This window comes from Cryptotermes secundus, unplaced genomic scaffold (assembly GCF_002891405.2).
Source record: "Cryptotermes secundus unplaced genomic scaffold, Csec_1.0 scaffold377, whole genome shotgun sequence".
Taxonomy (NCBI): Eukaryota; Metazoa; Arthropoda; class Insecta; order Blattodea; family Kalotermitidae; genus Cryptotermes; species Cryptotermes secundus.
Window position 1 is genome coordinate 97,843 of NW_019725418.1, and position 17,163 is coordinate 115,005.

At 40.1% G+C, this 17,163-nt stretch overlaps 1 protein-coding gene across 2 annotated transcripts in view; it reads left to right on the plus strand.

Moving 5' to 3' along the window:
* The window catches only part of LOC111863340 (short-chain dehydrogenase/reductase family 9C member 7), a 41,410-nt gene extending 24,815 nt beyond the window's left edge, over positions 1-16,595 (plus strand). For both annotated transcript variants that reach the window (XM_023849583.2, XM_023849582.2), the window contains 5 exons: positions 5,446-5,578; positions 7,830-7,941; positions 11,478-11,579; positions 13,551-13,658; positions 16,403-16,595. In XM_023849583.2, coding sequence (XP_023705351.1) covers positions 5,446-5,578; positions 7,830-7,941; positions 11,478-11,579; positions 13,551-13,658; positions 16,403-16,414 — 467 coding nt within the window. In that variant the 3' untranslated portion in view covers positions 16,415-16,595. The remainder of the gene's footprint in view (positions 1-5,445; positions 5,579-7,829; positions 7,942-11,477; positions 11,580-13,550; positions 13,659-16,402) is intronic.
* Positions 16,596-17,163: the final 568 nt, after the last annotated feature.

Sequence of the window (17,163 nt, forward strand, 5' to 3'; positions counted from 1 at the left end):
GAGTGTCCCAGGAGGAATGGACCAAACTTCGGGAGGGTGTTCCTTATGTTAAAGTATGCCGATATAACCCAAAACACCTATGTCCAAAGTTGAACGGTTACGGTGATAATGGCCAGACAAATGTCAAACTTTGACCCGTGTTACACACTTGTTGATTACAAAATACATATTAAAACTGGCAGGAATATGTGGATTCTGTAATGTTAATAATGTACGTAACATCAAACTAACTTGTGAGTGACGGAAAGCCATAAAATTGAAGTACGAAATACTCGCTCGCCATGTCATAATTGTCCTTAGGTTTCCAAGCACTATACATGACACATGACTGGCGAGCGATGACGTAATATGGCTGCGCTATAACCCGACCACATAACTGTAAACGTACATTCACAGGAAATCTCTTTTGGAATTTCGTTTCCATTATCTCATGTGGATTATTATGGAACCACGTATGCACATTTCGTAAATTATTTACACCATCCAGGGTAAAAGACGCCTCATCACTGAATAAAATGACGCTTAACAGTTCGGGATGAACTTTTTATCCAGTGGCACAAATCCATACGCTGTGCATGGTCGCCTGGTTCCAGATGTTGTACCATTTGATCATGGTAAGAATAACTCTTCATGATGTAAAGTTTGCCACACCTGAATACGTGATACGCCGATGCGAGAGGCGATTCTACGAGTGATAGACGCGGACTTCACTGAACAATATCAAGAATGTGCTCTCGTGTGTCTATCATTCGTACATCCTGCCTTTCAGAGTGCACAGAAACACTTGCAAGAGAACCAGTATCACGCAATGTCTGGTGAATTCGCGTAAATACACTTCGAGATGGAATCCTTCGATCGGGAAAACGCCTTTGGTATTCTTCAACAGCAGCACGTGCATTGCCACCGCAAAATCCACACACAAAATGCATATCACAATATTCCACGTGTGAAAACACAAAAGGCATTTCAGCAACTCATCACACAACTAATTTACCACCCATTCACGACCCCGCCGCAACGTAATCTGTAGGCTATGTAGGAGTTTACGGTTGTGTGACTCACAGCACTCAAGGACAAACAGATAAGGGTCTCAGCTGATAGGTACGTATAGTGCGTGGACCTGCCAGAAGACCACACTTTTCTCGGGCCATTATCTCCGTAACCGTTCAACTTTGGACATAGGTGTTTTGGGTTATATCGGCATACTTTAACATAAGGAACACCCTCCCGAAGTTTGGTCCATTCCTCCTGGGACACTCTGTATATACAAGGTGTCCCAGGAGGAATATATACATATATGTATACACAATTGCCTAATTCTATAATCCATAATCAATAATTGTATCCATCATTGCATATAATTATTATAAACTAGCTGTACCCGGCCACGCGTTGCTGTGGCTCAGTCTAACGAAATATTTCAATTCAAACGCAGATCAATCGACACAGCTCAATCCCACCGCCAATTGCACTGAAAAATAAGGAAAACAGTTAAGAACACGAAATGAAAAACAATGAAAAATAAACTATACTCACGAAATGAACGCTATGGTAAACGACACAGCCCAATTCCAAAGCAATGTCACACGAAATAATGAAATAAAAATGAAAATAAATCGAAGCTCTTTATATTCGGCGGTAGCTATCCCAAGACTGACTCCTTCCGCGGTTATTTCCAGACGCTGTTCTGTATCCCTCGGCATCTGCCCCGAGACTGACTGCTTCTTGTCCAAGCTGGACTATTTATACCTCGGCGGATGCTATACAATGAGCCTTCTGTTGTCTATCACCTGGGAAACGCTGCCAGAGTCGAATCCAAAACTCTGAGTGCAAACTCAGGATCTCTGCTGTGATTTCACTCGGAATCCTTTGTGATACTTGTGACCTCGCGATACTCGAGACACTCGTGATACTGAACAGTCGCCGGAACTACACTCTCTTATACATATAGCCAGCGTTCGGACGGGATAGGGAATACCTTATCGAAATTCTAGCACAGAACATCCCGTAGAAGTGTTTGGTTTCATCCGTTGTTACGCAACGGAACCTCTTATCCTCTCATCTCCGGGGAAACGCGTTTGTTGCTTCGGCAATTCCTATGCAAAGGCCCACTGTTATTGGGTTTCCATGGAAGTATACTTTCCGGTTTCATCCGTTGTTACGCAACGGAACCTCTTACCCTTTAATCTCCGGGGAAACGCGTTTGTTGTTTCGGCAATTCCTATGCATCTGTTATTGCGTTTCCATGGAAGTATACTTTCCGGATTCACGCGTGGCCGGGTACAGCTAGTAGGTATATAAAAACACGCGCGCATTCGAATGCAACGTTGTGTCAAAATTTCTAAGCAATCGGTGAAGAACTTTCGAAAATTTTCGAGGGGTAACAAATGAACATTTACATTTTTATTTATATAGATAGAAGATAGATTGCATATAATATAATAATTTTATCAACATATATCAACCATAATTTTCATTATCAGGTCTATGGGTACTGTGATGATACTTCTCTTATATGTTCTAAATGGTTAGTACTGACCAGTATTCTGAATACATTTTGTTTTTGAAATGAAATTGAAATTTTTAAATTTAGAATTTCAGTCATATGTTGAAATTCTGGGGCACTCGTAGTGTAGTTGGTTGAGGCACTATGCTACAAGCCGGAAGGTCGCGGATTTGATTCCCGATGAGGCCATTGGACTGTTTAATTGACATAATCCGTCTGGCCATAATGTGGCCGTGGGATCAATTCAACCTCTAACAGGAATGAGTACTAGGAATCTTCCAGTGGGTAATGTGCGGCAGGCTTGGAGGCTGATAGCCTCACCGCCTTCTGTGAGCCGATTTTCTAGAAAATGTAGGAGCCTCAATATCTGATAGCCCTATGACTCTCCATGGCCTGTTGCAGGGATAGTTTTGCCTATTTACCTTATGTTGAAAAGTAGAGGAGTGTTGATTCACACGCGTAAATATATCAGCACCTGATTCACATGATAAGGACGGTTCTGGTGTTCATCGCACGTGTTTCACATCTGATGCAGTGTCTCATATCATCCGCTGTGAACGTTTTGCTGGAAATTCTAGTATGATTGTGACATTATATTATTTTATTATTTTAACTAAAGTTGTGTTACGAATTTCTCCTCTTTCGATTATTTTGATGTTAATTTAACATCTGAAACATGTGAATTTTGTCTTCCTATGAACCATGCTTTATGATATATTAACTCTTCGAGCTGTATGTTAGATGTTATCGAGTCTCTTCGCCTGTTGTCGTTCCAGGGCTGTTAAACCGTAGCATTCCTGAATTGTGTACTGGATGTACGTGCTAGGATGTACCGCTGATGGGTGGTGAAACGGTGTGTAGTGCTTGTATACTGATATCAGTACTACTTGTGTCTGTAATAGTGACGATGTAAGGTATCAGATATAGGTTTTTTGCTGTTTTGATTGGTTCGTTCGTGTACTTGTTACGTTTGTAAGCGCGATACATGCTGTACCGCTCAAAACTATTCCCTAATCTGCCCTTTGATGTAATTTTACTGTCAGCCCTTACAAAGCCGTTCTAGGCAACGGCTCTGTAAATACGGTCAACGTGCAACAATGGGAGATGGGTCTCAGTGGATGAATTTTATTGCGCGTTGCTAGTCAACAGCGCACCAATGAGGACACTCGTTAGGAATCACGTGACCCGTTCTCTGAGTAGTCTTCTTTATGCAACACTAGAACTACGATTTCTGTGCGTGGTTCTTGCGGAGGCTATATAACGAGAATAACACAAGCAGTTCAGTTCAGTTTTCCGTCGGAGGCAGCCACAGGAAGTTCGTATTTGAAGAAGAGCTAGAAGTCCCCCTCTGAAGACTAAATGTGTGAATTGAAGACATCGTGTGCAATAATTACAGTAACGTTGAAAGTGTTACAAATATTTGTAATTACAACTAGCGAAGATCCAATAAATTTATTCACAATATAAACTCGCATCTTAGTCACGCAAACATGTAAAAATACGTATAGTTGGCAAAGCGTGAAGCGTCTGTATTGTGTCGTGTCGCGTGTAAATATTCTTTATACAGCGCAGTTAAATTACGGCATCACCTAGAGTAGTAATGTGTAATGGGGGACTGATGATTATGAGGGGAAGATTTAATAAACCCCGAAAACTGCCAGCTCCAGTGCCTCCACGGATCTCATTTGAAGTCACGTGGGATTGAAATCGAGTTGGCGCAGTAAGAAGCTAGAGCCTAACCGCCCGGATGTTACAGTGAATTCTCAATGAGAAGCGCATTCAGACTAATGAAAATTCCAAACACTTTCGGTGTGAAAAACATGTAGGTGTACATGATATTTGTAGAAAGGCAAAGCAATGAAATGGAGCTGTATGAGATAATTAATAATAGTTTTGACACCCCGTTTCCTGACACGAAAATGGCAGAGAGTAGGATTATCTGAGACCTGGTCCCTCATTAAAATATTTTCATATGTATTAATGACTAGAGATGGGGTTTGGATTGGTGAATAAATCTATTGACTACTTACATGTCATAGCTACAAGTAATTACTACACTATTGCTGATTTCCGCACTTCAAATCACTCCACACTTAGATTTCTCAATTTACTTTCACTAATCTTTACGTGGTAACAACTTTTCGCAATATTGATCCTCTATGTCTTCACTAGACGTTACCTGGAACGAGTTTTAACAATGGGGATTACTCCAACGGACTCGGACCCGAGGAAGACTGCGCTGGCAAGGACCAGCAGCATATACAAAAGACAGACGCGTCTTCTTGTAAGAGAGGGCGCCTCACAAAAATAAGATCGTAACTGTCAGATAGTAATATATATCTGGCCATGAGTCCCAGATGGGGCTCGACACCAAGACTTACCGACTGACTGACCATCAGTCGCCATGTGACTTAGACTTCGGTAACACATGCGAGTTTTGCGACTAATTCAGTACCACTCTTTATTGTATGACGCAATGTTATAGGCAAGCTGGCAGCGTATGACGTCACGCACTTAAGACGTCCGCTGGTAATAATCGTGCTACATGAGAGTGTACGGGAAATGCAAGCGGTTACAAGAAGATAACTATAATAATCTGCCCAAACGAACAAAGTTAAATGCCGAACGACATCGTGAATTAATGTACAAAGTACATTTGTTACAGTATAAATCCAAATTTAATTACGTTTTGAAGGTTAACGTGGGAACGAAGGTCTCCCAGTCACATTTTTTGTTTCATTTTATTTTATTGTTGTGTGTGCACGTGGCTGCCAGTGATTTGCGCTGACGTCATTTCTCAGTGGACTCCTCAGCGACATTCTTCTGAGTGAAGATTGTGATCTTTAGTCGTCATGCCGCAATATAAAAGTGAAAGTAATGAATCATGAAGGATCTTTGGATATTTTGGTTATATGAAATCACACAGTTTTTTTTTTTAGGTTTGCACATAATTGCATCTGTCGGAGTTTACTGCATGTCTAAACATGCCACGACAGCACTGGCCAACGTGTTGCGCTATGAGCTTAGCCAGTGGGGAATTTCTGTACATGATATCCAGCCAGGGTTATTCAGGCAAGTGGTTTGCTTTTGAGTTGAAGAATATTTGAAATGAATTTATCTTTTAATATTTTAGCATTATGCACCATGTGTTCGTCCAGGAGATTGTCGTTCACGCACTCATGTAACTGTCTAATATTGAGATTGGCTACATGAGGGCACTTTCTCTCCTCTGAGGACATAATTACTGAAATTAGGATTTGAATCCAACAATGTTTAGAATGTAGTGTTGCAGTCTAATTGTCCCATTGAATTATATCATTTAACATTGCTACTACTTGAAGAAATAAACATCAATATCAGAGAGACTGAGCTAAGTAAATCACGCTGAAATCTTGGTCCTCTGAAAGCATGTAACAGTCTGAGAAATTGGACTTATTATGCTAAGAGACCCCGGTTTGATCTCAACTCATGCAACTTTCCCGAAATAATTATAAGTAGCCTGTAAGGATTAGTAATCGCCTAAAGTCGGCAGTAGGGTTAACTACCGACAGGCGGTATCCCATAGTTACCTGTAGTTGGCGCTAAGGATAATGGTCAGCTTAGTATCTGTGTAACTCAGATTTTGAATGTAGGTATACCGTGTTGAAATACAAGACTCGGGTTAATTTGCCCCAATAATCTTCATGAGAAAGGGTGCTTTCCTCATAGGCCATGCGAAATTTATCATATTCCGCATCAATTTCCATATGAAATGTGTATAAACATTACTTTAATCGCATTTGTATTTTCAACCGGATTATGAAATCTGTAATATCCGGATATTTCAGTCAATACCGTGATGGACTAGAGTTGGAAGGCTGGGATTAGATTTCCTGTAGAGGCAAGACAATTTTCTCTCCTTCACAGGATCCAGACCGGTTCTGGGGCCCACCCAAGCTCCTGGGATTCCTATCCCAGAGGTAAGGCGGCCGGGTCCGAAAGCTGACTGCTTACCTCCATCTAGTGCCTTGGTCAAGAATGGTCGAGCTGTACCTTTATTCCCTTTCATTTCTTCATGGAGTGGTGCTTAACTAAGCACAGGGTCAAATTTACCCTTTAATGAAAATTAATGGGATGATATAAAATTCAGTGCTGGAAAATGTGTTAAAAGTCAGTGGCAGTAGAAGCAAAAGGAACAATTTGTTGCATTATTAAGGGACTGTGTTATATATAGACGTTTAAAAGGCTTCATAATTTGTACATTTCACTAAATGGTTTTAGGGTTATAAAATCAAGAAAGATCGGATGAGTGGGACATGGAACTTTCATGGAAGCCATGGGGAGTGGACTCAGCATTTCAACAGGACAGCTGACGAAAAAGAAAAACATTGAGACCTAGGACAAATTGAAGGATACTATTATGTTGGATAATAAGGAAATGAAATGGAAAAAGCGCGAGTTGAACCCATCCGACTCGTGATGAGGTCCAGTGTTGAATTCTTGCGAATATAATATTGGGATGTCTTGTCGTGTAAAATGTGGAAAATATCCTGAGTGGAGCAGTGACTCTTAACTTCTCAGGAAGAACTCAGCTGAATGGAATTGGAAATAAATAATAAAAAAAACTGATTGTGAACAGATATATATATCACACTCTGATATAAAGTGCACCCCTTGTTGGGAATCGTGGACTCAGCGCGACGAGATAACGCACGCGTTGCCAGTAAACACAGTCCCGCGGTGACGCAACAACAGAGAAGAATACTCCTCGAGGTCTTGTTTCACAACATCCCTCCTTCCTACATCGGTCGTTAGACAAAACCTACGTCGGTTTATCAATTATAAATGATAAATGAAAAGTGTTCTAATTCATGATATTGTAGAAGATTCTGAGGCCACTTCTTCAACAGAGGTAGAGAGAAAAAGAGTTATTTGAAAGTTCTGGGCCGCTCGCATTCAACGAAAAATTATCTTCTGAAAGGGCACATTAACACAAAAATTTCGAGTGTAGTCAGCCTATTGCTTTATTCTGGGCCAGGATTCTTTCTTTTTTAGTTGAGCCGAATGATGCATTTTGTTTCATTCCGAAATCAGTGTCAGTAGGCAAGAATGGCCGTCGCCGTGAGAGTGATGAGAGGGTGAAATAAACTTTCAGTTTTGATGTTCATAAAATCCAGCATTTTAATAAACCATAATAAAATGTGAATGACGAAATTTTTATAAACATTTGGGAAGTAGGAACGCAATAAATTAATTTGGGAACACATTTTTCCCCTCAGTCTGTAAAGCACAGAGTAAAGTGTATTTAAAATTAATGAAATATGATGTTTTATTTATGTTTCAGAACCAAAATTTCTGAACGTGGAACAGTCGAAAAGTATGTAGATTCCAACTGGGATAAACTGCCTAAAGAGATTAGTTCTGTCTACGGGCAGAAATATTGCAATTATTATAAGGTACAGTAAAATTAGCGAAAATCTGTTGATTATCAGTTTCTCTGAAGGAGAGTATGATACCAGGATTCCAAAATTGTTTTATAAATGTCCAAAATTTTCTCACAGTTTTTATCTCTGTATTATTTCTTAATAATTCTAGTTGTGCCTCTCCTGGGTACGTGAAATAAAGACGTCTTTATAGATTTGTGATTTACTTTGAAACTGTTAGGAATATTGATTTTTATCACGGTTATATTGTCGTGACCCAAGATGGTGGCGGGTCGACTGAATTATGTTGGCCGAGCGGTAGCGTAATAATTCAGTGGTGGTGATGGTCAGTTGGCTGCTGGAGCGGGTATTCCAACCACAAAGAGCAAATACTCACTACAGATAATAGAGGATTTATTGATTCTTAGTGTATATTACATACAAGCGCTGGTGGACGTAAGCCTGGCCAGCCTTCTCGTAGCCCCAACCCAGACAAAATGCACCCTTCAACTTCCCTCTGTTTCTTAAAACCTATCTAAAACTAAACTTTCAGTCCAGTGTCTCGAGACATGAACCCTCACGCAGCTCAGATTACGCCAGCTGGTGTTAAAAGATAGGTCCCAGACGGAACACTCCAGGACCCCCCTAATCTATGGAATGGCAAGGGTAAATATAACAATTTTTTGTTGAGGTAGCAGGTCAACCTCTTAACGTTCTGTAAATTTAGTAGGGGGCATGACCCAAGACATCAGACTCAAGTTCCTAAAATTAAAGATTTTAAAAAGGGTTGCGAACCCCGCAACAATATTGGTGCACTGCGCTCTTGATTTTAGGCATATATATCACTAAGCACAATTACATTCGTGTGGTTAGCATTTTTGCTTGTGACTGCAAGAGGAGGCTAAAGCAATAGGGCCTAAGTGAAAAGTGGAATAGGGTAGCCGATATCCGTATCGTAATTGTTGCTAGAAACTAATTGTTAATATCCACTCCAAAAAGAACTAGAGACGTTACAATGTAAATTATGAATACCTTGTCGCAGATATCGGTCGCATCTGAAATAAATACTCATACGCCAATGAAATCTTTGTAATTGTTAAATTCCCTTGCCTTGTACGGGATGTAATCCATTGGTTCGATCTAGAAGCATTTGTGAAGCAGAATGTTGTCGCAAGTCGCTGTTTCCTCTTCATGGAGTATAGAAATTATCCTTTCTCGGCAAGTTTGTTAGGTACATTATTTTCTTTTCTCTTATTACTGCGTTTTTTTCCATAGAATTGCGTATGCGACGACACTTAAATCATTTCAAATGGCAACGTTGCAGATATAAATAAAGAGAGTAAAATGCAGTGTATCAAGGTTCGAGGTCAGCGCCAACACGTGTAGAATTTTATTGCTGAGCTGTGATATCTGTGTAGGATTTTATCCTTAGAAATTTAGAACGAATATAATTCATGGGGAGTATGAACCCATCTGTTCGCAGCAATTTAATATGTAACTTGTTTGTGCTAATGACAGAGCATCTAGCTAGCCGCATGTTATAACACTCTCTAAAGAAATGTAGGTGTATTGAGGGAGGAAATAATTGGCTGAGATATTGAAAGGTGTAGAGGATATACCATAACGGGATATTCCTAGTGCGACAATGGAAAAGGAAAAGGAGAATGAAGTATACTTGATATCTTCAACAGTGAATGTTATTCCATGCTCTGCTTCCTGTTTAACAGACTTCCTTATCGAGACCTGAACCAATCGAAAATTGAGATTAGAGTAAAATTCTGGAAAAGCGATGTCTGAAAATTTAAGTAGTCCTCGGTGACTTACTCGATTCTGACAGGGACCACTGACGAGACCGCAGTGTTGTTTGCATGTTGTTTCGACCCTCGTCGGTGATAAAGTTAAAATGGGTTCAATTGCTCAAATTATATCAAAGATGTTAGTGGTTCATCTTCGCTCCCGGGACTCCAAGGGACGTCACTTACTGCGCAAATGCATAATTCCTTGGAAACAAGCCTCAGGCTCCACGGTTGAACTAGGCTATCATCAGGAAACTGGCGCAGCAAACATTAAATGATGATCACAACACTGCGGACGTGGTGCTATCGAAAAGTTCCCGAAATTTCAATTTTTCGCGCGAATGGTTATGAGTACATCGAAATACCGCTATGTGTCTCCCCAAACACCCCTCTTGAGTCATTGGGGCAAGCGGCGTCGAGTTGAGTGGTTGGGTGTACTGTTGGTGAACGTATTTCTATTGTTGTGTTTCCGTGAGTTTGCGGTTTTGCGATTGCTGACCTGAGAGAGCAGCGTGTCTGTATGAAGTTTTTTTCAAACTTGGGAAAATCGCTGCAGAAACGCACCAAATGTTGAAGAAAATTTTTGATGACAGCGGTTTAGGCCAGATACAAAGTTACGACTGGTATAACTGTTTCAAACTGGACGAACGTCGACTGATGATGGCGATCTTTCGGGACGGTCGTCAACTGGCACCACACCAGAAAATGTCGCGAAAGTTAGGGATCTGATTCTACAAGTTCGTAGACTGACCATCCAAGACCTCTGTAACATCTTGGGACTAAGTTATGGTACATGTCAACGAATTTTGTCAGAGGAACTGAACATGAGGAGGATTGTGGCGAAGTTTGTGCCACGACTGCTGCAAAATGAACAGAAGCAGCATCGCTGGGAAGTCTGCAGGGAACTTCAGCAACAGCTTCAAGAGGATCCAAACTTTCTTTCGAAGGTTGTCACTGTTGATGAAAGTTGGGTTTATGGCTACGACCCTGAAAGCAAGCAGCAATCGTCGCAATGGAAGAGCCCTTCTTCACATCGGCCAAAAAAAGCTCGACAGGTCAAGAACAACATTAAGTCCATGTTGATCTGTTTATATATATATATTGACGGGATTGTTCATAAGGAGTTCATCCCTCCTGGTCAGACAGTCAATAAAGAGTTCTATCGCGATGTTCAAAGGCGTTTGAGGGAGCACATGAGGAGAAAACGTCCAGAGAAATGGCGCACGAACGACTGGGTACTCCACCATGACAACGCACGACCGCATACGGCTTACATTGTGCGGGAATAGTTTTTATTATTATATTTCGGGAACTTCTGGATCGCACTACATACTTACGAAATTTCTTTACCAATGTCTGCTTCATTTCATGGCACGGCGTCCAGAACTCTCCGCTACATTAAGTGTGTGACTCACAGTATCTATCGTGTCGTACCACGAAATAAGCTATTTCATAAAATTGATATTTATTCCATGTTTTTTTCACAACAAAACTGCTGTAAATTACAACTAGAATAATTTGCTATCAAATTGTTTGATTTTGTGTTAATGATATATAATTCTAATTGCACTCTTCCTTGCTATACCATCGGGCAGTCTCATAGGTTGTTACCAACTTTTAAAATAAAATTTACTCTTACAGTATACTGTAGATGGAGGCAGAAATTTCCTACGAAAACTACCAATAACCTACGAGACTACACGGTGTCATAACTCAGAAGACAAGAATGGAGCTATGGTGTTATTATAGTTTCAAGTTTTCTTTTAATTTCAGGCGAATATTTTGAATATTTTTATGCTACCAGTCTTAGGAAGTTCCAAAATTTACCAAGTGGTTGACGATCTGCTGCATGCGATATTTGGAAAATCTCCGAAGGTATGAATTTAAATATACTTTTTAACTATTTAACCTGATGTTTTTGACTGCCATAGTTTCAATTTTCGATGTTTGTCACTTTCTCGTATGTGTAGCCCGGGAAGATATCGACCTCGAGATTCTGCCAGATTTACGATATTTGAGCGTCCCTGAATAATAAAGACTACTTCAAGGTGTACCGCGTGTCTGTCAATCTGTATATTTTTATGTGAATCTCTTTAGAGCCTCGATCCTTAGATACATTTTATCCATACTTGGCTCTCATTATGGGTTGGTTGTCAGCGAATAGGAACATCTTAGCCCCAAATTAGCGCCTTTCTCAGGGGTTCCAAACACAGAATTGTTTCCCGAAGTGGATATAACGATTTCGATTAGACATCATAAAATTATGGAGACTCTCACCCTTAATAAAGAAGCGTAGGTGGTACCCACAGGAATATAATGTACGCTCTCAGCGGTCCAAACGCGTAGTGTAATTTTGTTGGAAAACTGCTTCTCCGAATTTGATTCATGTACTCGTCAACATTCTGTTCATATACGTAGAAAGTAAAACATTATCCGCACTCTTTCCTTTCCAATTTATATACACAAAAGTAATGGTTGAAAAAGTACGTCATTCTTCTACATAGTCTCCTTCCTTTTCGATGCACTTGATCCAGCAGTCCACAAGCTTGCGTATTCCCTCCAAGAAGGAGGTTTTGAATTGTCGCGCAACCATTTATGCACCGCTTCGTTGTCCGTAGAAAATCGACGACTTCGTAAAGCATTTTTGAGAGGCCCAAAGAGATGACAGTCGGAAGGGGCGAGATCTGGGCTGTAGGCAGGGTGTTCCATCACCTCGAAATCCAATTGGTTAATGGTTCCAACGGTCTGGCTGGCCGTGTGTGAGCGTGCACTGTTATGCAACAATACTTCCTTTGACAGTAGGCCTCAGCGTTTGGTGCGAATTGCTGGCTACAGATTGTTGGCCAACAAATCACTGTATCTTGCACTGTTGATCGTACACAATTTTTCTAGGTAGTCTTCCAGTATAGGTCTTTTGATTCCCAAAAACGGTTAGCATCACCTTTCCCGCAGAAGATTTAGTCTTGAATTCCTTCTTCGTTGGCGATAACGGGTGTTTCCACGCCATGCTCCGACTTTTGGATTGTGGCTCATAGTGATGGACCTGCATTTCATCTCCTGTGACTATACTGCTCAAAAATTCTTGGTCTTCGTGGCTGAAGCAGTCGAGTACGTTTTGGCAGATCTCAACACGTTTGCGATTGTGCTCTGCGGTAAGCTCTCTTGGCACCCATCTCGCTCAGGCTTTATGGAAGCCGAACTCGTCGTGGATGATTTGATAGGCAGAACCATGACTAACCTGCAGAGAACACGCTACTTCATCGATGGTAACTCGCCGGTTCGCCAGTACCATCTCTCGAGCTTGCTGAATCTTCTCGTCAGTCCTGGAGGTTGACGGGCGTCCTGCTCCCTATTTGCGTGTCACGCTTGTCCGGCCACTTCTAAACTTCTCGATTCACTCACACATACATCAACGCGGTAGAGAACACACTTTCCCACCAGAGAGATCGGGTCAATGCTCTTTGTTCCTCCTTGGTGCACACTGCTATGGGAGCGGCCATGTTCACACTGTCACAGCATCAAGGAAAATGACGCGATAAAGGTTTCACACCCATATAGAATCACAGGCAAAAATTATATTTTTATATATTGCAATTATTAAATTTTTAGACAGCAGACAAGAAGACAAAAGGTTGTGGATCGAATGTTTGCAAGTATTCCCCGAATTCAGTCTCCTCTTAAATTAAATGTATTATGTCAAAAATAGGTCTTTATAATATGGTTATTATTTTCACTAAGAAGCTAAAAGAAACTGATTATATGAACGTAATCTAGCAGACTTAATTTGAATTTCATTTAGTAGTATTAATTGATTCACTAATATGGACATAATTATGTGTGTTTCAGGCTGTTTATCGTCCTGGCCTGAGAAGCAAGTTACTTCACGTCTTACTGTCTCTCACGCCTCCACCACTAAAAACATATATAAACCACAAGCTGTTACCAGAGCTGCAGGTTGGGTTTATTTAATGAAAGTTGCCTAGTAGAAGATGAAATCATAGAGAGCCAATGAGAGTGCAATGCTGTAATAACTAGTGGTGTGACTGTGTTGTCTCTAAGGATGGAAACCTATTCTTCAGTAGTGGTGTCAGTCAAAGATCACCATTTTAAAATATTGCGGGTTCTGTAGATAAATCAACATATTAAGAGGAAATTATTAGGAAAATGTGCGCATTTTAATTGATTTTGGCCCATGATAAGATGGAGCGTGGACACATGAATAAACGAATGAAACAATCAACAATCAGTTTAGCAGTAAGTTCTATCGAGAGGAAATCTCAATAAATGTGAGAGTTGAAGAATTTTGTTCAGAGATATAATGCCATATACTCCGGTGAAGTCAACCGAGATTTTAGAGGATCATATCAAGCGTTTCCTACTTGGATTACTTTTCAACTCTGATGATTGTGACAATGTGTTTCCCTGACACATAGTTTAATTTTACCGCGCTACAGGCCGCTGTATTCCAGAAAATAGAACACTTCATAACCAAAGCTATGGGAATTTACAGCCGTACGAAGGAGAAACTTGGTTAAAATTTCAAACCAACAAATATATTGTGGCATGTTGCTCAATGGAAGAAACCCTCCCTCCCCCAGCAGTGACGTGGCAGCTCTGGCCACGGTGACGTAGCTCCCCCGCCCTGGACTACGAGACAACGCATCCTACTGTGACGGGGCACGTAACGCGCGGTGACGTAACACGGCGTGAGGCAACAGCGGTACCGATTACGTAACAGGCAAGCGCTGCCACTATATAAGTGAACCACATTGCCTACGAAGCGAGTTGAAATGTGGCCGTCGCCGAGTTCAGTTGCTGTTTTCAGTTAAAGTGTATCAGCCGTCGAAGTGAGTTCCCAAGTTCTCGAGTTTACGAGATAGTACGAGTTACGGACGAGTGTGAGAATCAGTGATAGTTCGTGATTACCGAGTAATAATTGGGAGTGTGTGATACAGTTGCACTTGGATAACTCCCGCGTTATGAAAACGGGTAGACTACTGAAGATAGAGTGAAGAGATTACTGCGAATAGGGTTATGAATTGTGAACCCCCACAGAATGAAGAGATTATTGCGAGTAGGGTTATAAAGTGTGAAACCCCGCAACAGTGTGATAATTAATTATAGCCGTTACTTGTAGGTTGTTGAATAAACCAATTAAAATTCCGAACGGCGTCTTCAGTAACGAAACAAGTTACAATATGTATAAAATAAAATTGCTATTTATAATTGTCCAATAATTTACCATCTTTATTTTTGCCATCTTGTTTTATATTCTGATCCAAAAGTAATATGAGAATGTGCAATTATAGCACGCATATTAGGTAAATTTTTTCGTGACGTGATTCTATTACAAGGCCTCTACCATTACAAATCTTTACATCACACCATATAAATTATTAAAACATACTTTAATTTGTGATATACCCATTATTACATATATTAAAGAGATCAGTTCTTAACAATATATAAGCATGTATCAGTGAAGAAGGTTTACAAACGAAAGAGATGAAAAAATATTTAGTGCTGTTTACTCTTTCATGCAGTAAACTTATATCTGCAAGAAATAAACTGGAATAATGCATACCAGAATATTTTCATAATAATGATATTTCTTTAATTGTATTTGAACATATCTATTCTTTGAGTGGACTCGAAACTACAGTTGACAAAATCGTTTCTTTGAAACTGACCAATATTAAATTACGTCACATATGATTTGGTGCTCATAATTTGACGGTTCCGAACTAGACTCAAGCAGACTGGTCAGCAAGGGCACTTTTGAGAGCACCTGCCCCTGCTACAAGGCGTGCGTGTCATAGTTCATATAGTTAGTCGCCAACTTCCGGCCACGGCAGAGAGTGTTTTCTTGCAGGTCAGGTCATGTGCGATCTCTGGTGGGCAACGTAGCACTGAGGTTGGTCTTCTCAGAGTGCTTCGTCTTCCCCTATGAACTGTCATTCCACCAAGTGCTCCACATTACTTAATCATCCTTTTGTTGACGTCATATAGACATAATTACTGACAGCGTCCTTAAATAATCAACTTAAAACATATATGGTATGAATAAAGGACTAGTGCTTGATCCCAAGCATGATTGCTATGAATTCATTTCTTCCTTATCATTTAATAATAATATCCAAACACTAAAACCCCAACCCCACCGACATAAACCAGTCTACATACACTTATCTTTATTTGAAAAAGTAACACCTAAATTTTTTGAAGCTTTGGCATTTTAAGATCACAAGGACATATGATGGACATGAACTTACATATGTTAGTTGGCAAGAAGAAAAAGAATGTAACATTTGCGAAATGAATTACAAATGTCATCAGTACGTTCATTATGCTGGAAGTTCCTTGGTGAGAAAAGTATACCAGGTCATCATTAGTCCGTAGTTTGAATGAAATGGCTAATGTTCCTCTTCTGTCAGTGATAATGGAACCTGTGGTTGTGGGAAAGAAATGTTCACTTTATACTTGTCTGCTTCTGAGGGAATATGTCTTAATGCCAGAAACGTGTAATATTTACCTTTGTTCCCTGGAACTGGGAATCCTAGTTTTGTAGAGTTACTTTGCTATCTGTCCTCAGTTAATTTATATATGTTTGCCAACAAGTGTGTCTTTTGTTAATAGTTGCTCTGTTGTTTACTTTATTTATTGATCTCTTAATTAATCATTTGTCTTCTTTCCTACAGACCAAGGATTGAAAAATGAACGCACTGAAGAAATTATTGAAAATACAGGAGACAAGAAAGGGTGATTAGTGGGAGAATTCTGAACTGCTGCACCACTGACTGAAGATTCAAGAATGCATATATTTTGTATTTCCTTACTGTACATTTGAGTGTAATAAAGTGTGAACTGTATATGTTCCTATAACCTATGATACTTAAAGTTTCGTCACAAATCACCACCAAATAGTATTTTGAATTATGTTCTAAGCAAATTCAGTTCCTTGCTGGTGATCAAACCATCTTCGATATGCCCCACTTCATTATGAGTTAATGGCCACTTTCTGAGGTGTCCACATCAAAATATTGCATGCTTGTCTTATTTCTTTCATGTGGGTTGTTTATATATATAGCCATCTGGAATTTATTGTGAAAATGTGAAAAGTGAAAACAGTTAATTTCCACATTAATCATTTTGTAAGACAGCAACGATAACTTTACCAGTGGCTGATGGAAAGTAACATTTTGGGCAGCCATTTACTGTCTGAGTCCAAATGAGATCAATGATTGTCATGTGGAAGTGCTGAGTGCGTATCTCAGGAAAGTCATGAATCTGTAACCCTTCTTGGATTTAGAGTGAAATGAAGTAAATTAAACAACACTGTTGGTCTCTCACATGGGTTCTAAGACATTTTAAGCCACCTTTATCCTAGTTAAAGGTGAAGTAATGAATGCATTTCTCGGTCTCTTACTTTCTGATATTGAAAACCAGAAATAATCACCAA